Source organism: Mirounga leonina, unplaced genomic scaffold (genome assembly GCF_011800145.1).
Source record: "Mirounga leonina isolate KUSES-001 unplaced genomic scaffold, KU_Mleo_1.0 Mir_115, whole genome shotgun sequence".
NCBI classification, from domain to species: Eukaryota; Metazoa; Chordata; class Mammalia; order Carnivora; family Phocidae; genus Mirounga; species Mirounga leonina.
In genome coordinates this window covers 77,023,486-77,045,509 of record NW_023270268.1, presented here as the reverse complement: position 1 = coordinate 77,045,509, position 22,024 = coordinate 77,023,486, and the positions used below count along the sequence as shown (strand labels likewise).

The 22,024-nt window shown below is 41.8% G+C and overlaps 1 protein-coding gene and 1 long non-coding RNA gene across 3 annotated transcripts in view; one reads left to right on the top strand and one right to left on the bottom strand.

The window, feature by feature from the left end:
- Window positions 1–4,653: 4,653 nt before the first annotated feature.
- On the bottom strand, window positions 4,654–17,758 carry LOC118006929. Its single transcript, XR_004678225.1, has 3 exons — window positions 17,627–17,758; window positions 12,915–13,107; window positions 4,654–5,405 (listed from the first exon to the last, which is right to left on the bottom strand). It is a non-coding gene; the product is annotated as an uncharacterized LOC118006929 (long non-coding RNA).
- Window positions 17,759–17,798: 40 nt separating this feature from the next.
- LOC118006928 (mannan-binding lectin serine protease 1) overlaps window positions 17,799–22,024 on the top strand; it is a 50,955-nt gene continuing 46,729 nt past the window's right edge. For both annotated transcript variants that reach the window (XM_034999800.1, XM_034999801.1), the window contains exon 1: window positions 17,799–18,073. In XM_034999800.1, the coding sequence (XP_034855691.1) occupies window positions 18,069–18,073 (5 nt within the window). In that variant the 5' untranslated portion in view covers window positions 17,799–18,068. The remainder of the gene's footprint in view (window positions 18,074–22,024) is intronic.

The following is a 22,024-nucleotide window of genomic DNA, read 5'->3' as shown; positions in this document are numbered from 1 at the left end:
ATCGCAAATGGCAAGATATCATTCCTTTTGATGGCTGCATAATATTCCATTGTATATATATACCACATCTTCTTTATCCATTCACCTGTCAATGGACATCTTGGCTCTTTCCACAGTTTGGCTATTGTGGACATTGCTGCTATAAACATTGGGGTGCACGTACCCCTTTGGATCACTACATTTGTATCTTTGGGGTAAATACTCAGTAGTGCAATTGCTGGGTCGTATGGTAGCTCTATTTTCAACTTTTTGAGGAACCTCCATACTTTTTTCCAGAGTGGTTGCACCAACTTGCATTCCCACAAAGAGTGTAGGAGGGTTCCCCTTTCTCTGCATCCCCACCAACATCTGTCATTTCCTGACTTGTTAATTTTAGCCATTCTGACTGGTGTGAGGTGGTATCTCATTGAGGTTTTAATTTGGATTTCCCTGATGCTGAGTGATGTTGAGCACTTTTTCATGTGTCTGTTGGCCATTTGGATGTCTTCTTTGGAAAAATGTCTGTTCATGTCTTCTGCCCATTTCTTGATTGGATTCTTTGTTCTTTGGGTGTTGAGTTTGATAAGTTCTTTATAGATTTTGGATACTAGCCCTTTATCTGATATGTTATTTGCAAATATCTTCTCCCATTCTGTCGGTTGTCTTTTGGTTTTGTTGACTGTTTCCTTTGCTGTGCAAAAGCTTTTTATCTTGAGGAAGTCCCAATAGTTCATTTTTGCCCTTGCTTCCCTTGCCTTTGGCGATGTTTCTAGGAAGAATTTGCTGCGGCTGTAGAACACTCAATATTCTTAAGATATCAATTCTCCTCAAATTCATTTATAGATACAACACAATCCCAGTCAAAATCCCAGCAAGGTTTCTGGTAGAAATTGACAAGCTCTTTATAAAACAACTTTGAAAAATAACAAGGTTAGAGAGTTAATACTACATGATTTCAAGTCTTTTTCTAAAGCTACAGTAATTAAGACAATGTGGTATTGGCATGAAGATCAACAAATAGAGGAATGGAACAGAATTGAGAGCAGAAATAGATGCACACATACAGGACAACTGACAAAGATGCAAAGATAAATCAGTGGAGAAAGAATAGTCCTTTTAACAAAACATGCCAGAACAATTGGATATCTAAATGTAAAAAAAAATTTAACTTCAATCCATGTCTCATGCCACATATAACAATCAGTTGAATGTGGGTCATAGACCTAAAAACTCTAGGAGAAAACACAGGGGAAAAATCATTGTGACTGATGGACTGAATGTTTGTGCCCCACCCCCAAATTCACATTGAAGCCCTAACCCTTAATGTGATGGTACTTGGAGAGGCGGCCTTTGGGAGGTAATTAGGATTGGATGAGATCATGAGGGTAGGACCCTCATAATGGGATCAGTGCCCTTATAAGAAAAGACACCAGAAATCTTGCTTCCCTTCTCTTTCCCCCCATGTAAGGACATAGCAAGAAAGTAGTAACAAGCCATAGCAAGCCAGGAGGAGGGCCCTCACCAGGAACCAAATCTGCTGCCACCTTGATTTTGGACTTACCAGCCTCTGGAATTATGAAAAATAAATGTGTATTATTTAAGCCACCCAGTATATGGGCTTTAGTGTGCCAGCACTTAGGTTAAGCAAAGATTTCCTTGATATGATACCAAAAGCATGATCCAGAGGGAAAAAGATTTATAAATTATACTTTATCAAAATTAAAAGCTTTTTTCAGCAAGACATTAAGATATTGAAAAGACAAGGCACAGACTAGGGGAAAATATTTACAAATCATGTATCTGATAATGGACTTATGTATATAATGGGCTCAGTACATATAAAGAACTCAATAATCAGAAAACAAATATGATTGAAAAAAACAGGCAAAAGTTTTGAACAGACACCTTACCAAAGTAAATAGGTATATAGATAACAAACAAATAAAGATGCTCAAAATCATTGTTATGGAAATGCAAATTAAAACCCAGTGAGATACCTCTAAAAATATATGAAAATGGTTAAAATTAAAAAGGCCGACCTTACCAAGTTGTGGCAAGTATGTGGCACAACTAGAATGTTCACTTTGGAAAACTGTCAAGGTCTTAAAACATTAGACTTATACCTTCCATATGACCCAGCCATTCCACTCCTAGAAATGTACCCAAGAGAAATGAAAGCATGTTTCTAAACAAACACATGTATGTGAATGCTCACAGCATGTTTATTTTTAATAGCTAAAACCTGGAAACAAACCATATGTCCATTAATGAATGAATGGATAAACAAATTATGGCTTATCAACTAATGATACATGCAACATGGGTGAATCTCAAAATTACACTGAGTGAAAGAAGCCAGGCAAGTATGAGTACATCATGTACAATTTCATTTGCATAAAATTGTGGAAAATGCAAACTCCTATGTACTGACAGAAAGCAGCTCAGTTTTTCCTTAGGGAGCAGGGGCAAAGTGGAGGGGCAAGGAGAGATTACAAAGGGACACAAGGAACTTTTGGGGGTGATGGAAATGTTTTCCATGGTTTCAGAGGCGCATACATATGTCAAAGCCTATCAGACTGTACACATTAAATTTGTGTAGTTTATTGGATGTCAATTATACCTCAATAAAGCTGTCTTAAAAATAAAATAACCTGGGGCACCTGGGTGGCTCAGTCGGTTAAGTGTCTGACTCATGATTCTGGCTCAGGTCATAATCTCAGGGTGGTGAGACTGAGCCCTGCTTCAGGCTCTGTGCTCAGCATAGAGTCCACTTGGGATTCTATCCCTCTCCCTCTACCCCTCTCTCACTTCTCTCTCTCTCTTAAAAAAAAAAAAAGCTACTGAGAAAATAGGAGTATGAACATGTGAAAGACAATTATTTATTGAACAATGAATAAAAAATCATAGACTCTAAAAAAATCATAATTTCTAAGGTTGGAAGAGTGCTTGGAGATCATTCTAGATGAATCCCATCCAGATGAGGTGAATCTCATCTGCTTTTGCAGATGAGAACAAATACTGAAACTCAGAAGGAGAGAGAAACATATCCAAAGTTGCACAGATAACTGGTATTCGGTGATAATGCTCTTCTCATTAAGCCATCTTGTGGTAGAGAAATTGCAAGGAGCAAGAGACTTTACAAATGTTTTATTATGAAAATTGTCATGAATACTCCAAATTAAAGAGAACCACATAAAGAATGGAAATAGAGACTTTAAAGGTAAGTCCTTACCTCTACTATTGCCTCACTATTTGCCACCCTAATTTTCTGTTTCCTCATCTCTAAAATGGGGCTAACAATAACTAACTTGTGAAGATCAAATAAGAGAATGCATGTAATGCCCGGCACATAGCGCAAGCTCAACAAATGGTCAGTATCCTTTCCTTACTTGTTGTGTAGAATCCCTCTACCACTGGTTTTCCCACTTCACATTTTGCTGTTTCTGTAGCTCTTGCTCTTCCTTCAGCCTGTTGAAATCCTGCTCATTTTTTAGTCCATCTTGAAGACCACTTTCTACATATACCTTTCATGATCCTTCTACCCCTATTTTCCATGGATACTAGTAATTATTACTATAGGTTGTGTCCCCATAAAGGGACAGTCGTTTTGCAGGTGGTTTAAAGATATTACCAAAGAGGGGCACCTGGGTGGCTCAGTCATTAGGCATCTGCCTTCGGCTCAGGTCATGATCCCAGGGTCCTGGGATCGAGCCCCGCACCCGGCTCCCTGCTCTGCGGGAAGCCTGCTTCTCCCTCTCCCACTCGCCCTGCTTATGTTCCCTCTCTCGCTGTGTCTCTCTCTGTCAAATAAATTTAAAAAAAACTTAAAAAAAATTAAAAAATAAAAAGATATTACCAAAGAGCTTTTTATCACTGATCCTATAAATACCCAGGTATATGAACATTTTTATTTGAATACACAATTTTCTCTGGAGGTTAATAGCCTTCCTTATATTCTCAAAGGTATTCATATTTGAAAGGACTTTAAGAATAACTATGTCCTTGACGGGCACCTGGGTGGTTCAGTTGGTTTAAGCGTCAACTCTGGATTTCGCCTCCGGTCATGATCTCAGGGTCATGAGATCGAATCCCGAGTGGGGCCCCACACTCAGCAGAGAGTCTGCTGAATATTCTCTCTCTTTCTCTCCCTCTGCCCTGACCCTTGCATGACACACACTCTCTCTCTCCCCTCTCTCTCAAATAAATAAATAAATCTTGAAGAAGAAGAAGAAGAAGAAGGAGGAGGAGGAGGAAGAGGAGGAGGAGGAGAAGGAGAAGAAGAACTATGTCTTCGAAACAGTATGTAAGGAAAGTGTTATCATTATTTCCACTTATGGGGACAAAATCCAAAACAACTCAGGCCCAAAGAGCTATCATGGCTTACCCAAATGCTCCTACTGTGCTAACAATACATGTGTTAGGTGCTCAACACTCCGGGTCTACTGGCTTGTCTTCAGAAGAGTCACCCTTTTTCTCGGTCAGATATGGTGAAGACAAAAGAAGGTCCACACAGCTTTGTGCCCCTTCCATGTGGGCTGGGGCTGAAAATATTTTGAGGCCCAACGTTTTAAAATAATTGCCTGAGAGAGAGCCAGTTTTCCTGAGATTTTGTTTTGTTTTGTTTTTTGGGTTTTTTTTTGTGTGTGTGTGTGAAGAAGTGTTTTTGTCTTTAAAGTCCTGCTTTTAAGAAAGCTGTTGTCATTCAGGTCTGCTGTGTTGTGACAACTGAAGTGTTTAAATTTGCCCTGTGGTTTGGCCGGTGAATGCAGCCAGCTGCAAGGCCCATGTGCTCCGCATGAGCCTGAGCTTTGGCCAAGCTGCGCTCTGGGCTGGGTCTAGCTGGGAGGTCTTTCCAGCTCTTTTCCAAACTGCTTTCATTTCATTACATTTTCCTGAGCCTGGGAGTGGCAGGAGAATTGGGGGGCCTGGCTACTTAGGTATTGTTAGCTCCTGGTTTATCTTCTATGTCCCATATGCTCACCAAACACACATTTTCTAAAACACTGTCTGATCATGTCAGTCTTCATGAGGAAATCCTTTTTGTCTTCCTGATGCGTAAAGATTCAGTGTCAGTCCTCAACCCTTTCAAGATCCTGGATCAGTGGTGACTTTACCACAGCTGGCCTGGCAGGCAGGGCTCGTGATCCTGTGGGCCCTGGCAACCTTCCTCCCCTCTTCCCTGTCCCAGTAAGTGGCCCCAGCACCCCCTGAAGTCAGCATTCTGGGACTTATCTTTGCTTTCTCCCCTCCCTCATTCCTCACTCTCAATTTAGGGCAAGATTCAGGCTCTTCTTGTTATAAAACAGTTTGCCTTTGTCCACTTGGCTCCGTGCTGATCCATCCAAGCATGCTCTCTCCTAATCAGGGCTGCTTTATGACTTTTGTGTGTTCTAGGTACTTTTGCCTTTATGAGCTCCTTCATCCATCTAAAAAATAAATAAAAATTACATTTTAGCACTGCATTGGTATAAAGGCAAATATAAGCCAGGCTAAGTTTATTATTGTATATTTGTAGGTTTTTTTTTTTTTTTTTTAATTAAAACATTTTCATGGGCCCCAGGCTCTGGCCCACACTGCCAAATGGATGAATGAGTCCTGGTCCTAACTACCAGGACAGCCTACTACCTGGTCTCTCTGCCTCCCCTCCTCCAAATTCATTTTCCTCACAATACCCAGAGGGATTTTTTTATCACTATAAATTGGATCATGCCACTCCCCTGCCTAAGCACCCCTGACCAGGCACTAAAGTCTTTGTATTATTTTTTTTAAAGATTTTTATTTATTTATTTGAGTGAGAGAGAGCACGAGTGGTGGGGGAGGGCAGAGGAAGAAGCAAACTCCCGTTGAGCAGTGAGTCCAGTGCCCAGTGTGGGGCTCCACTGGGATCATGACCTGAGCCAAAGGCAGATGCTTAACCAGTTGAGCCACCCAGGCACCCCTAAAGGCTCTGCATTATTATAAATAGGAACAAAGCCTCCCTTGAACACTTCCTTCACACAAGTAACTGGTTATGTTTGATCTATCTCCTTCCACACTTACTTCTATGACATATGGAAAATACATACAAAATGTCTATGATATGTACAAAATATGTATTATTTGGTGAACCTGTTGTTTTTTCACTCAAAAGATGGTATCCTAACATACGTATCATTTTTCAACCTTCCCTTTTCACTCAGTGATAAGTCTCAGAGATAAATCCCTGTTGCTATACATAGATTTTTCCCATTTTCTCTTACTGGGGCTCCACATTCCATAGAATGACTACATTACATTTAGTCACTATTTGACTGAGGCCCACTTTTCACCTTGACAACCAATGCTACAAGGAACAGGCTTGCCCATGTGAGCGTTTCTCTAAAACAGATATCTTGAAGTAAGATTCTCAATTTGTAAGATTTGCACATTTTTATTTTACTAATAGCCCCGGCTTGCCCTCCCAGTGGCCAGGCCGCTGTCCATTTCTATAAGCATTGTGTCAGTGGACCCATTTCCCACTTTCACCAACACTAACTGTCTCCAACATCCTCCATTCTTTCTGAAAGGGCCTGCACATGATAAGCTCTCAGAGCCTGAGTGTGTCTTTATTTCAGCTGAGTGACATAATCCTCTGGCTAGTGTAGAATGACAGGCTTAAAAGTATTTTTCTTTTGCACATTAAGATATTTTTTATTTCCCTCTTGTTTCCAGGTGGTTGGCAGAAAATCTGGATATTAATCTAGTTTTCGTTCCTTCTCTGGTAATTTTTAAAATTTTAACTTTATCCTTGATATGCTGAAATTTCACTACATGGAATCTATATATAATTTTATGCATATATCCCATGTGAGGACTGGAAGATCTTTTCAGACTGAGAATTTATGGTTTTCTCGATTCTGGGAAAACTGAGACCAATATTTCTTCAAAATTTCTTCCTTTCCCTCTCTTTATTCTATTTTTAATGAAAATTCTACTAGATGCATGTAGGATCTTCTGAATCTACGCTCCCTTTATTCTTTCATACTTCTGATCTCTTCATCTGGGGAAATTCCTCAGCTTGATTTTTCAGATCATTAATTAATTCTTCATTTGTGACCATTCAGCTATCATACTAATGATTGCATTTTAATTTCAATAATTATACTTAACATAATTACATTTAGTAAATGCAAAAGTATTGTTTTAATTTCACTAATTATCCAATGGCTTCTTTTTGTATTTCAATTTGTTTTTATTTCAGATCTTTCTCTTCTTCTTGTTTCATAGATGATACACCCTCTTTTAGCTCCCTGGAGATAGGTTATTTTAAAATCCTGTTCTTATGTTTCTGTTAACTCTATTTCCTTACATGAAATTCTCTTATTGAATTTATTATCCCTTTTCCAGATACAATCTTAAAAAAAAAATATTTGTTGATCCTTGTTTGGCAACCTTTCTGTGGTGGCGGTTTCTATTTCTTTCCAAGCGAGTTCATGCTACAGTCTTGTCAGCTTCCAGCTTCCCCATGGGATCTTGATGGCTTCCCACATGGTCAGGATGGGTTCCCACAGGATGCATTCTCTGTCAGGATGATTTCCTCAGCTCACTGCTACAACCTCTCATCTACAGACCTCCTTGTACAGGCCTTCCTATTTTCTCATCTACAGATAATTCCTTGTCTTGATTTTAAGTGCAGCTGTTCCTTTATTTATCTCATTTCTAGTCTTTCTTATTATTTTTATGGATTGGGTCCAGAAATGGGGAATTTCCATGTGTCTTGAAGTCCAGGAAATATAGTCCATCATTTTGAATCACCAACCCTTTATTAGCTAACTTGCACCCATTCTGTTTAGCTGCCATAGCACCATGACTTTGCTGACCACTTTGTATAAATTAGCCCTTCTATTGGTCTCTCCCAAAGAATTCTGTCCTCTTCCTACATAGTACTCATCACAATTTGTAATTATAAATTCAGTTGTGTGTTTACCTAGCTTGATGCCTTTTTTTTTTTAAGATTTTATTTATTTATTCACGAGAGACAGAGAGAGAGAGAGAGAGAGAAGCAGAGGGAGAAACAGGCTCCCAAGGAGCAGAGAGCCCGATGTGGGACTCGATCCCAGGACCCTGGGATCATGACCTGAGCCGAAGGCAGACGTTTAACCATCTGAGCCACCCAGGCGCCCGCTTGATGCCTTTTTAAAGATTATTTGAACATCTATATATTCAAAAAGCACTATTGATCCCAAGGTACAGAGAATATTATTCAGGCCTTGAATTATTATAGTGAAAGAGGGACATAAGTAGTAATCTGACACATGCAATAATTTAAAACACGGGTAAGGAACAAAGGTAATATTTACTTCTCTGTTGGGTGATCAGAGAAGATTTTCCAGGAAAATGACATTTAAGCAAGATTTCAAAGGATAAATTAGAGGAAGTTCTACAAGCAAATGAGAAAGGGAATAGCACTAGAGACCAAGAGAACCAACTATGTAAGTGCATGCAGGAATGAAAGAGCATGATGAAATCTGGAATAAACAACTAGTTTGGTACCAGTTCTAGACATTAAAGTGTGTGTGCCTAAGCATGGGGAAGAATACAGAAGTGAAAGAGCAATCCCATTTAAGAGTATCGTGTCGGGATAGGCCAGATTATCTACAGAAACAAACAGTGCCAAAAGCTCAGTGCCTTCATACAACAGTTTTTTTCTCACCCATGCCAAGTGTGCTGTGGGCCCAGCTGACTTTCCAAGGCAGCTGCCCTCCACTTGTTGGCTTAATACTGCATGCTACTTCAATCTCATGGCACCTCATGTCAACATGAGGCTTCAGGGTTCAAATGCTATTTTAAGACATTTTTATTTTACTCTTTAAGCAAAGGAGGGCCTTTAGGAAAAGGTTTGACAAAGGGAGAGAATGAATAAGACTTATATTTTTGTAAGAATGGTACTATAGACAGAAAAACCAATTAGGAGGTTGTTGATATAATCTTCCAGTAATACAGGGGCAGTGGGGAATGGAAGCTGTGCATGATGTTGGATTTGAAAGATACTTACACGTAAACAATGGAACTTACTGATTGATGGCATATGAGGAGAAAGGAAAAATATAAATCAAGGATGACACTCAAATATCTGGCTTGAGTTTCTGAGCTGTTGGTGGTTCATGGACGTAGTTGGTGCAGGAAAATGAGCAAGTTGGGAATGGAAAGATAGCAACCTCTGTCCAAAGGACACTTCAAATGGAGGTGGGAATAGACAGACGTTTGACTGGTGAGTGAGGAACTGTGAGGAGACATGTAGGATAAAGAAATAGATTTGTAAGTAATCAGTATACAACACCATTTAAACTGTGGTGGTAGAATGCATGAGAAATATTCAGGAAGAATGGTTAACACTGAGCTTCTGAACTTCACAGCCTCAGAAAGACCACCAGGCCCCAGAAATTATATACTAAGTTTTAAGAATATGTGCATATTTAAATTTTTCTCTGAAGAAAGCCCATCCACAAAGATTTATTACGGTCCTACTATGTGCAAGTCAAAGGCACTGGCCTGGTCCTGGAAATAGAGCACTAAACAAAAAATAAAAAAAACATTTGTCCACTTTGAGATTGTGTTATTCTAATGGGATGGGAAGTGAGCAACAAACAAATAAATAATTAAAAATAAATGGTATCTTAGCTGCTGGTTAGTGCCATGAAAAAAAAAAAAACTGAAACCGGATATAGGGATTGTGAGTGTGGGTAAGAATAGAAGTAGTAGAATAGAGTGGTCAGGAAGGACCTCACTGAGAAAGTGACACTTTTAGAAAGAGTTGAAGGAGCTGAAGGAGTGGACTGTGTGGCTTTATTGGGGGTATTCCAGATAAAGGATCTAGCTTCCATTAGATTCTCAATGATTCACTAGAAAGATAAAGAATGATTCCTCTGAAGCAAGAAGAGAGCTGAGAAAGCAGGTAGAGAAAGAATAGTCTGCAAAGGAGTGCTGATGATTGGTTGTGGGGTTCAGAAAAGATGTAAATGCAAGAGGATCTGATAGACTTAAAATGGGATGGTGTCAAAGGACTGGATGTCTGGATGAGATTGAAGTCTAGGGTTATTGGAGTCTATAGGGTTATTGAAGGAGTAAAAGACCTAAAAAGATAGGAGATGGTGGTTAGAGAATGGGTGTTATGAGATGCAGCTTTCAGAGGTGGATGTGGCTATGGGTATCATAGATGGCTAGGGTAAAGTGGAAGAAGTCATCACTGAAGATGAGGAGCTCAAAGGATGAGAGCCTAGTGTCCCTCAGGACATCAGGAGGAACTGGAAAGGAAAGGTAAGCAATGGAGCCACATGCCTAAGTTCTTAAAGAAAGGAATATAGGATAGGACCAAGAGGTTGGAAGGTGGCAGTAACAGGGATGAGTAGAGTTTGCCAGAGTGATAGAAGGGTAGGGGAATTTGGAAAGAGGGTGGAAAAGTAATAGTCATGAAATAGCAGTAGGAAGTTAGGGAAGTGAGGACCCTGACTCCTCCATGATCTGAGTCCACCCCCTCACCCCACGGTCTTACCCCAACTGTCCATTTGCTTCTTATAGCCTAACCAATGCTGTCCTGTGGTTGGTTCTGCTTGGTCCATGTGGCCTTAGCATCTGGGGAACCTCTGGGAGAGGGGAGACATAATATGAGTGAATAGCAACTATAGTTGATATAAAATGGATTTAGGTGAGCAAAGGTAAGGGAGGTATGGAAGGTGCGTTAGTTTCCTAGGACTGCCATAACAAAATACCACAGACTGGGTCACCTACACAGCTGAAATTTATTTTCGCACAGTCCTGGAGCCTAGAAGTCTAAGATCAAAGTGTTGGCAGGTTTGGGTTCTTTTGAGACCTCTCTCCTTGGCTCGTAGATGGCTTTATTATTGTGTCCTCATGTGGTTGTCCCTCTGTCTGTGTCATCTGTGTCCTAATCTCCTCTTCTTATAGGGACTCCAGTCATATTGGATTAAGGCCCACCTAAACAGCACCTTTTTAAATTTAATTACCTTTTGAAGGCCCTTGTAATCATATTCTGAGATATTAGGGATTAGGACATCAACATATGAATTTGGGAAGGACACAATTCAACCCAAACAGATGGTATATGTCTCAAGTACTTAAGAACCCCAGGATCATTCCTTACACATCACACCTCCTCCTGCAAGATTACCTTGAGGAGAAATAACCAAACAGAAAACTAGGTACCCTGTGTTATCAGCTAGGCTAGTACCTGGTTCCACAGACTGGGGCTCTCCTGTAAAGCTGGGCTCGATGACAGGGCTCCCTTTGGTCAGAAGTTTAAAAAAAGCATGCCCACCTTCTGTCAGAGCTTAAATCCTAATATCCTCCCCCTATCACCCTTTGGCCAGATACATGGAGAAAGAAGAGCAAAGAGAGAGCCAGAAGACCCAAAGAAGGCTAGTTCCCAGTTGTTTTTTTGACTGAATGAAATAAGGCAGAAAGCAAGAGAAGCTGATGTGTATGGCCAATTGATTCACTTCCAATGCTCACTAATAAACTTAGACCCTGTCCTAAAGAATAAGGAAGAAGGTGGGAATCAGGGTAGGTTGAGACGTGGGAAAAGGGGAGAGGAATCCTCTCTTATCCAGAGACCAAAGTAGATTCTAGAAGTGATAAGCCTACTGGCAGCTGAGGAAGAATGAAGATTTTGATCTTCAAGAGAGGTCAAAACACCTCAGCATACCTCTTTGTTCAACGAAATTGTGTGGTGGAGAGCCAGCTGTGTTGGCCAGCCAAAGGTCATTTGGGGCTTTCAGAAAAACCAGCCAGTTTCTTTTCAAAGTACTCAGTCTCAAATAGAGTGGCCTACAACCTAACAGAAAAGAACATGGGAGTAGGGAACTCTGATTCATGGTTTCAGCCCACCATCTAGTTTCAATGTGACCCTGGGCAATACATTTCTCTTCTCTAGGACTCAATTACCTCATCTCAATATTATTATTAATCATATATGTAAAATATAGATAATAATGCATGGCCTTTGTCGGTTGTTTTCAGGATGAAACATTCTTCTTGGAAACAAGGCTTCACAGGAAGCTGGGGCAGAATGTGACCTCCATCCCCAGCATCCCCACTCATAGGCTATTCCACGGCGCTGGGCTATTTCTACCGTGTCCACCACAAGGCTTCCAATATTTAGTCACTTGCCTTTATAATTTTTTTTGTATGCATGAATACCATCTATATTATTATTATTATTTGTTTCATATTTGTGTTTATTTTTTAAATTTTATTTTATTATGTTATTTTAGTCACCATACATCACATCATTAGTTTTTGATGTAGTGTTCCATTATTCATTGCTTGCGTATAACACCCGGTGTTCCATGCAATACATGCCCTCCTTAATACCCATCAGCGGGTATAATGTGATATCAGATAGCCCATCCCCCCACCCCCTCCCCTCTAAAACCCTCAGTTTGTTTCTCAGAGTGCATAGTCTCTCATGGTTCATCTCCCCCTCCAATTTCCTCCCCTTCGTTTTTCCCTCCTACTCTCTTCTTTTTTTTTTTTTTCTTTAACATATAATGTATTATTTGTTTCAGAGGTACAAGTCTGATCTACTCTGGATTTGTTTCTTGTTTTTTTGACTGAAATCCATATATTTGAAAGTATGCTGCTACTCTAAACATAAAAATAAATATAATGAATAAAAATTGTTAAATCCTAGCAGAATAATATTGTCTCTGCAAGACTGAATTTGAGACCTGCCTTTCCTTGTTAAAAGGGAAATGAATATCAACGGCATATTGGCATCACCTTGAGATTTTCTTCTCAATAATATCCGGAATGAAAGAGAAATGAAAAAGGCAGGACTTTCTTGGCATATGGTGGTGACAGATATTGAAGGTTGACTCATGCAATTTCCATTTCTAATCCCTGTCTTCCTTGCTGTCTGGCTCTGCTCTATAAGCTGTAAAAGTAAGAACCGAACTTACCAGTCTCCTTTGCAGTTAGTGGTGGCCACGTGACTCAGCTCTGGTCTGTGAGACGTAAGGAGAAGTCTCCCAGTCCCCTTTTCCTCTTTCTCCTTTTTTTCTGTTTTGAATGTGGACATGACATCTGGAGTTAAAGCAGCCTTTTTGTGACCATGAGGTGGCAGGCATGAGGATGAAAGCCCATATCCTAAGGCTGGCAGAGCAGAAAGAAAGAAAACAATGTCAATCAGCTGCCCCAGACCTATGTACCTCCTCACTTCTTGCTATGTGAGGAAAATAAATTCTATTTGTGCATTAGTCAAGGTTTCTCTAATTATGCACCAAACAGAATATTAACTGACCCAGTGTTTTTTAATTCCATGTATGTGGCACCTGAAATCAGCCTGATGCCCCTGGTGGCATGTGTTTCATGCTTTTCGAGAACCTTGTATAAGAGAGCTTATTAGTCTGTTAGGACTGCCATGGCGAAGTTCCACAGACTGGGTAGCTTAAACAGCAGAAATGTATTTTCTTATAGTTTTGGAGACTAGCACTTCAAAATCAAGGTGTTGGCAGGTGTTTTAAAGTTCAAGATCAGGGGGCCTGGGTGGCTCAGTCGTTAGGCGTCTGCCTTCGGCTCAGGTCATGATCCCAGGGTCCTGGGATCGAGCCCCACGTCAGACTCCCTGCTCTGCGGGAAGCCTGCTTCTCCCTCTCCCGCTCCCCCTGCTTGTGTTCCCTCTCTCGCTGTCTCTCTCTGTCAAATAATAAATAAATAAAACCTTGAAAAATAAATAAATAAAGTTCAAGGTCAAGGTATTCTTTTGAGGCATCTCTCCTTGGCTTGCAGATAGCCACTATCTCACTGTGTCCTCCCATGGTCTTTTCCTCTGTGTTGTCTGTGTCCTAATCTCTTATTATAAGGACACCAATTACATCAAATCAGGGTCCACCATAATGGCCCCATTTTAGCTTAATCACCTCTCAAAGACCCTATCTCCAAATCGTCACATTCTGAGGTACTGGGGGTTAGGGCTTCAACATATGAACTTTGGAAGGACACAATTCAGCCCATAACAGAACCAAATAGTTTATTTTTTCAGTAGAAATTATTTTTTCCTTCCCTGCAATCTTTTAGACACAAGATAGCATGGCTCATGGATGTTCAAAGTCCACAGGCAGGGTCAGGAGCCTGCAGATGAGGGGAAAGAGTCCTGGATCGGGGGTCAGGAGGCCTGGGCTCTACACATCAATTGTCCTCTTGCTGGCATAGTCTCTCTGAACCTCCGTGTCTTCATCTGTAAAAATATATGAATATTACATGTAATAATGTATATGGAAGTATCTGACACATGCTAAGGATATTTCATCAAACCTAAAATGCCGCCAATTATAAAATGCACCATTATGTTCTGTGCGCCCAAATTGGCAAAATCGTGCCATGAGAGCTTTTAAAATTAGAGATTCAGGAGCCCCACCCCAAATTTGCTGAATTTGAATTTTCTGGGATGAAGTTTAGGGATTGGTATTTTTTAAATCCCCTGTACTATTCTGATAATGTGATATCCAGGCTCCAAATCAATGGCTCTCAGCATAGTCAATGTGTTGTAGAACCCAAAATTTAATTCTAAGGTGCCATCTTTGGGGCTATTTATCAGTTTCTTAGATATTCTATAGGAAGCCTGGATTTCTGGCTTTGCCAACGAAATCCCATGCCCAGATACTTTACATTTCCTAACACATTCATGGGATTCCAGAAAGTCTCAGCTCAGGAGTTGCATATAATAAATACTTCGGTAGAACATGTAAACCAAGCCCGGTTCTAGTGGTAGGAATTCTGTAACATGCACTCTCTTAGTACTATGTTCCTGACCCTGTCCCTGACTATAACCTGGGGGTGTTGGGTCCACATCTGTCGTTCTACATTTTATGATTCTAAGTGACATATTGTTAGTTCATTGTGTGCTTATTTTAACTTTTCTGTCAAACTTCTAAAAAACTAGTTGAATCTTCTTTATAGTTATTTTCCTGAATACCTATGATGGAATCCTGAGCCACATCATGCAGCTATGATAAAGCAAGTATCAAGATGAGAGGGATGCTCTGGGCTCCACTCTTTTCACAGGTCATGAGAGTAACCCCCATGACTGCCTTCACTGCAATATCATTCCCCAGTTCTTGCACCAACATTTATATGTGCTCCCTCAACGGGGTCCAATCCCCTCATTGTACAGCAGAGCAGGTGGATGCCCCTCCTCCCCCTCCCTCCAACCAAGAAAGTAGATGACTTGCCCAAGGTCACATACAAGTCAGCCTACTGACACTGAGCCTACTTCCAAACCAATGTCCCTTGCATTCCTCTTACTTCCCATGATCTATTAATGATACTTCAGAGAGTCTTTATCAAAAGGTCAGGACAATATCACCAATGTCTTCTAGTCCAATGGGAAACTGCCCTGCATCTCACCCAGATCATTCACTGAGCCATATAGTTCCTGTTTTCATGCAGATTCCATCTGAGCCTTGGCTAACTCCCAGGGAAGCACATATCAGATCTGCTGTATATTGGCAGAACTTTGGCTTAGAACGTATTTCAAATGTCTCCCATTGAACATTGGCAGCCTTGAAAAAATATGGCCAGGAAATTATTCTGGGAAGCTCGATTGCTCTATGACACTTTACAAGGAGAAACTGATGGCTTTCGCTCCCAAGCTCTTCCCTCTGTGCCCAGAACAGATGACTCCATATTCCTGTATGTGCCCTAAATTAGGAGAGGGCCAGCTCCGCTGCCTCATGAATAGAGGGGGTGTCTGTAACGGGCAGAGCCCTCTGCACAGCGCACTGTGCTTTGAGCCAAGTTCTTTCTCCTTCAGTTTTGAAACGCTTGGGTATTCCAAGAGAAATGTAGTCCATGTGTTTCTGATTCATTACACTTAAATCATTAAAATGTTGTTTTGTGAGTTATTTGATGTCTGAGGAGTCTGTGAAGCTTCTTAATGGGACTTTTAAATGGCTTTGGTTTTTTTTTTGCTCTGCCTGAAACAGAAAGCAACACTTGGCTAAAACAGTGCCTGAGTTCAAACATATTCTCTCATCTCATATATTTGCACCCACATTCTCGACCACAGCCTCTCACTAATGCCAGGCCTGGCAAGACTGACATTCGAAAGTGTTAAAATAGAGAAACTGGAGAGAAAATGGAGCGGGGAGAATTCCAGCGAGATTCAAAGAAGCGTTCCCCCAAATGTGCCAAAGCAGCAGTATCAGCACGTGGAGAGGACCTGCGTTTGCTACCTTGGTCAGACTGGGGGTGGCTCTCTGGGGTACACTGTTGGACAGCTAACACAGCACTTCGGAAGGCATAATCTCCTTGAAGACTCCTAGCATCCCTCATTTCCCAGATGTGAAGCAGGACCAGACGTGCCAAGTATTGGACCCAAAGTGCACAGCTGGCTTGGACAGAGGGGAAAGATTACAGCTAAAAGCTCACTCTGAGTCTAATGCTCTTTTCAGAATGCCTCAAGTTGAGTTTCTCCATGAATGTTGTATTTGAAATACCAAAGGCACTAGAATAGGTTAGGGAAAAGCAGTAAGATATAGTGGGTAAGATCTCAGATTCTTCCCTTATCACTTTCTACGTTACTTAACCTCTCTGGGCAGTTTCCTTGTCTGTAAAATGGGGATAATCCTAGTACCCAACTTTACAAGATATAAAGATGATTGAAGGGAATTAACACATTACTGGAAGAGTCCCTGACACCTAGTGCTCAATAAATGTTAACTATTCATGGTAGTAGCAGTAAGGAGTGAAAAAGAGCTGGATAATCTTGGCAAGGTGTAGAAATTCTCTGAGCCTCAGTTTTCTCATTTGTAAAGTGAGTACAACAGTGTGACCCCTACAGGTTTGTGGGAGCGCTTGAGATGATGCTTATGCTTAGCACTGTGCCTACCACAGAAAAGGTTCTCCGTAAAATCTATTTTTCACACCCAGACATTTCTCTCCCTATTCAGTATCGGTTGCCATTTTTGTGGGGGGGGGGGGAGAAACTGTCTTATTATTCAGCTCAGCTTAGATCTGGTGCTGTATTTCTCTACAATCTCAAGGTGTAGACGTGTATACAGACCTAGGTCTTTCTCTACCCAAGGGGTGCAGGCTTTCCTGCCGTGATGGACCCTCACTGGGCTGGATTGGTCGCACACTCTGAGTTGGTAAACAGAGCAAGTATTGCTTTTAAGCAAAGAAGAACCACTAGGCAACTGCAGGACTTGGGGCTCCCTCACATTCCTGGCCAACAGCTCCGTTCACAGGAAGATCTGTCGCTGTTTTCAGGCTGACTGAGGCTTTGGGATTTGGACCTTTTTTCTTTCCTAGTATAGATGTTAGAATTGCCTTCTTAGTTGGTTGTTTCTGTTTCACTGGTGTCTTTTTGCCCGTGTCCTGAAGAAGAGCAGAAAACTATAGCCATCTGGCAAGGGAGACTAAAGAGAGATTAGACTTTGTCCCTCTCCACCCTCCACACACACACACACACACACACACACACACACACACACTCAGTACAGTCACACACGTTCACTCACACACTCACTCATACACACTCACATTCACACAAACTCACTCATATACATTCACACACTCATACACATTCACACACACATACTCACACAAACACATTTTCTCTCTCTCTCTCTCACACACACACACACACACACACACACACAGATACAAATACCTTTTTGAGCCTCTCAGTTTTCTCTCAAGAGCTGGAGCCAGCCACACAGGATAAAGGAAGGAACTGGAGATCTTTTCAGGAAGAAGACAGATTCTGTTCTGTCAGGTTCCTATGAGTGTGTGTAAAAGCGAGTCAGAGGAGAGAGAGAGGGAGAGAGAGGAGGGGAGAGAGAGGGAGAGAGAGGAGGGAGAGAGAGAGGGAGAGAGAAGAGGGAGGGAGGGAGAGAGAGAGAGGAAGAGGCAGAGGGAGAGAGGGGGAGAGAGGATCTGTTGCAGGCAGGGGAAGGCGTGACCTGAATGAAGAATGCCAGCCAATTCCAGAGACACACAGGGACCTCAGAACAAAGATAAGGCATCGCTGACACCACACGGGGGACAAGCTCACGGGAAAGTCAGGCCGCGGGGACCGAAGCCAGGCAGCCAGGAGCACCCCAGGCAGGAAAATGAGGTGAGTGCCAGGGCAGGAGTGGACATGGGGGGGCCCTTTCGGGAACCAGGTGTCAAGTAGCCCGGGAAGGTTTGCCCTGGTCTCCAGGAAGACTCACCTGTGTGTCCTGTGGCTATTGCAGGGGGTTCTCATCAATCCCTGGGGCTTTGAGAAGGGCGATGTGGTTTGGGCGCTGCCCTGGGACTGCGGAGACACGCAGCTCGAAGCGGGAGACTTTGTGCAAATCCTGCCCGTCGCTGCCCAGGCTCAGTTTCTCCCTCTGCCAGCATAGGGGGCTGTCCGCTGGCGAATGTGACTTTCCTCCTGTTGCCCACGAGGCTGATTTTTTGTTTTCCTCCTCTGCAAAGAGTATTGGTTTATCTCTTGCGACACTTTGTGAGTTAGATATGTGTTTGTGTGTTTATTTCTTCTGACCGGAAATGAAGCCAGCTTCCCACAGCTCAGCTCTGCGGTTTCTTAAACCTTCAGAAGTTTGCCAGTTAAAACCTCAATTTAGAAAACGAAAAACCTGTCCCCATTTTACAGTTCCCTATAAATTTCTGCATTTCTCACTGAAATCAGAGGCAGCTGGTGGCATGAATCAGGCTATGAATTGTACCAAATGACTCTTAAAGGGATACCACAAATTAAAAAAAAAAAAAAAAAAAGGAGGCTCTGGTGTTCTAAATCCAGGACTTTCAATTCTAATTGTTTTTAAACTCCTCAACATTTCCTATTCCTCAGCCTATACTTAGAGCTACTTGATCCTTCTTACCAGGCATTCCTTCTAAGTTTTCCTCTGCAAGTCTCAAAACGCAACCACTATAATTATTTTTACTATTTATAAGTGTTAATGCTGTTAATAATACCCAAAGAAAGGAAGGTAAAAGAAAAACACCCTGCAGATGTGTTGAGTCCCTCAGCACCTCTTTTCTCACTGATTTTCTTCTCAATTGGAAAAGGGTTTCTATTTGTTTCTCTTCTGCAAAGTCACCTAGCAACTTTTCTGGGTCTGGGGCCAATGGGGGGCTTCAGACTCTGTTAACTCTTTGAGCTCATATTACCTGTGGTTCAGAGAAATAATCAAGTCTCTAAGGTTAATTTGATCTGTTCTTTTAAAATCCATTGTAACATTAAGCCTGCCATCTAACTTCATTTTCCTTTCTCCTGAAAGAGATAGGATTTATGTCCATCTATATGGAGTGACAATTCAACTGATCTGTAGAGAGCAGAATCCTACCCTACCACCCCATGCCCCAGCCATACCAACATAGAGACTGATTAACAGCTCTGTATCTTTGTGTTCACTCACCCCTTAGCGCAGAACAGCTCTCCCCCCTTATTTTCCACCTAAAGGCCCCCATTGTTCAAGCCACAGCTCAAACATCATCTCCTCTTGCCTGGCCAACATCCCCAGAATGAGCATCCTCTCCTTTGTGCTATCCCTGTTCTTGGGAGCTACGTCTCTCTTCGTCTTCATAATATTTTGCTATTCAAATGTCTATCTCCTTTTCCAAGACCGAATGCTCCTTAAGTATAGGATCTATGTCTCTCTCTCTTTTTTTTTTTAAGATTTTATTTATTTATTTGACACAGAGAGAGAGACAGCGAGAGAGGGAGTGGGAGAGGGAGAAGCAGGCTTCCCGCTGAGCAGGAAGCCCAATGCGGGGCTCGATCCCAGGACCCTGGGATCATGACCTGAACCAAAGGCAGACGCCTAACGACTCAGCCACCCAGGTGCCCCAAGGATCTATGTCTTGTTCACCTTAGTATGCCTAGCACCTAGCATAATGTCTGTTTCCTATCAGGCATTCAATAAATATTAACTGAATAGAATTCAGCTGACCAGCAACAGATCAGTGGAGATGTGTTCCACTAGAAGTCTCCAAAGGGTCTCCCTCATAGGGACACAGCACTTCAGAGTTTGTAAAGCACTTTTATAGGCCTCTCTCATCAGGTCTTTAGATTTTAGATGAAGTAAGGATTTATGGAGAAGTGAGGATAAAAGCAGTTAAGCAACTTGCCCAAAGCCACACGGATGATCTTGAAAAGGCTCTCGCTCAAACTTGACTCTTTGGACTCCGAGTCCAGGACTTTTTCTACTACATTCCACCAGACTCTCAACCAAGTGTATTATTCTATACCAATAGCTCTCAATTCTAGCGGTACATTAGGATCATCTGGGATGCTTTCAAAAGTGCCAATGACTGGACCTCACTCCAGACCAATTAAACTAGAATTTGTTGGAGAGGGGCTTTGTTATTAGTATCTTTTTTAAAAAAATTTCTACATAAAGCCGTGAGTTTTTAAATTATTTTTCACAGGATTAATTGCTTTGGCCAAATGCCTAGACATGATATGGGCATGGACCCAGCGGCTCCCTCTGTTAGCTTTTGTTATTCTCTTCTTCTGTTGAAGCTAATTCGCCATATGGTGTTGGGCATGACATGTCACTACTTGGGGTATCCTTTTCATCATCTGTCAAATAAGGGCCTTGTCCAAGGGATCTACACAGTGGCTTTCAACTCTCACAAACAGTCTTGGTGTAGTGTAGGTTGAAGTGAGGGGAGGCAAGGAAGAGGATACAAAGTACTACTTCTTCCACAGTCATTGACACACGGGGGCATTTTGTGCACTCCCCAGAGCCTGCTCCTGCAGGGGGCCTATCCAGTCCCAGCTTTATATATTGGTTGACATGTCAAGCAAATGTAGTGAAACGTTTTGATTAGCTTGAGAATAGGTATCAGGTGTCAGGAATTCACAGCCAGGGCCTGGTGTATAGGAAGCAAGAAACATCCAGAAAGTGTGATGGGAAACAAAAGCCGCCACTTACATTCTTCAATTGGCAGCTCCTAAAGCAAGCAAGCATATGCTCAGGCCCATTATGGGCAAGGAGATATTTGTTTCATATGTTTGAAACTGTTTGGTGATGTACACAAAATAGAACAGAAAGCTTCTTCCCACACTGGCCCGTTACCTACATGTGGGCCTTTGGGCTGAATGGGGGCTGTCGGCAGCCAGCCGTGGACAGGACCAGCATTAGGAGCTCAGAGTCTCCTCCATGTGGTCTGGAAAAAGCAGGCATGGAGAAAGTTGACCTTTCAGCCTTGCATAATCTGGGTGTCAATGTTGCAGTGAAGTCCAGCTTGGGGACCAAAGTTCTTTCCTAACCTCTGCTTTTCGGGAAGCAGCATGATGGAGTAATTATAGCTAATGTTTGCTGAGGGCTGGGCGGTTAACAAAGCACTTTCCCATCCTCCTTTAGTCTGATAGCAGCCCTATGGCGAGTCATTATTATCACCCCTTACTGGACGAGGACACTGAGACCTTACGTGGCTTCCCCAAGTTGGGTCAGATAAATAGAGTCAAAGGCTGGACCTGAAACTAGCTCTTCTGACCCAAGGCTAGGACTCTCCCCTCCCCAGGCAGAACTGAACCAGAACTTCCAGCCCTGGTAACATCCGTACCTTTCCTCGCTCAAAATTAGGGCTGTGTGGGCCCTGAAAGATCAGGTTTCTAGACTCTGCTTTCCTGGAGTTCGCTGGAGAGCTTGGACCTTTGCCTTCCCTTCTCTCTGCCTTGGAGGCCCTCCCTCCAAGATTGGTTTTAAAGAAATATTGACCCTGGCAATTGGATTAAAACATTTTGTTTCCTCAGTTGAAACCTCACATGTTACTATTGTAGGGACATTGGAAAAAAATTTAAAAGACTTTATTATTTTCTTTTTATTAAAAAAACAGTACAAGGTCCTTCTTGACAAATATGAACATCACATATACACAAAAATTAAACTTAAAACATTCATACTCCCACTTGAGAGATAACCACTGTTAATACACTGGTGATATCCTTCTAGGCCTTTTTGCACTTACCTATTTACCTTTCATGTAAATACCATATGAGACAGCTAGATAATTTATCTTTACAGTTATCTTGTTGTGTTACATATTCAAAAATTCATGTGTATGCATA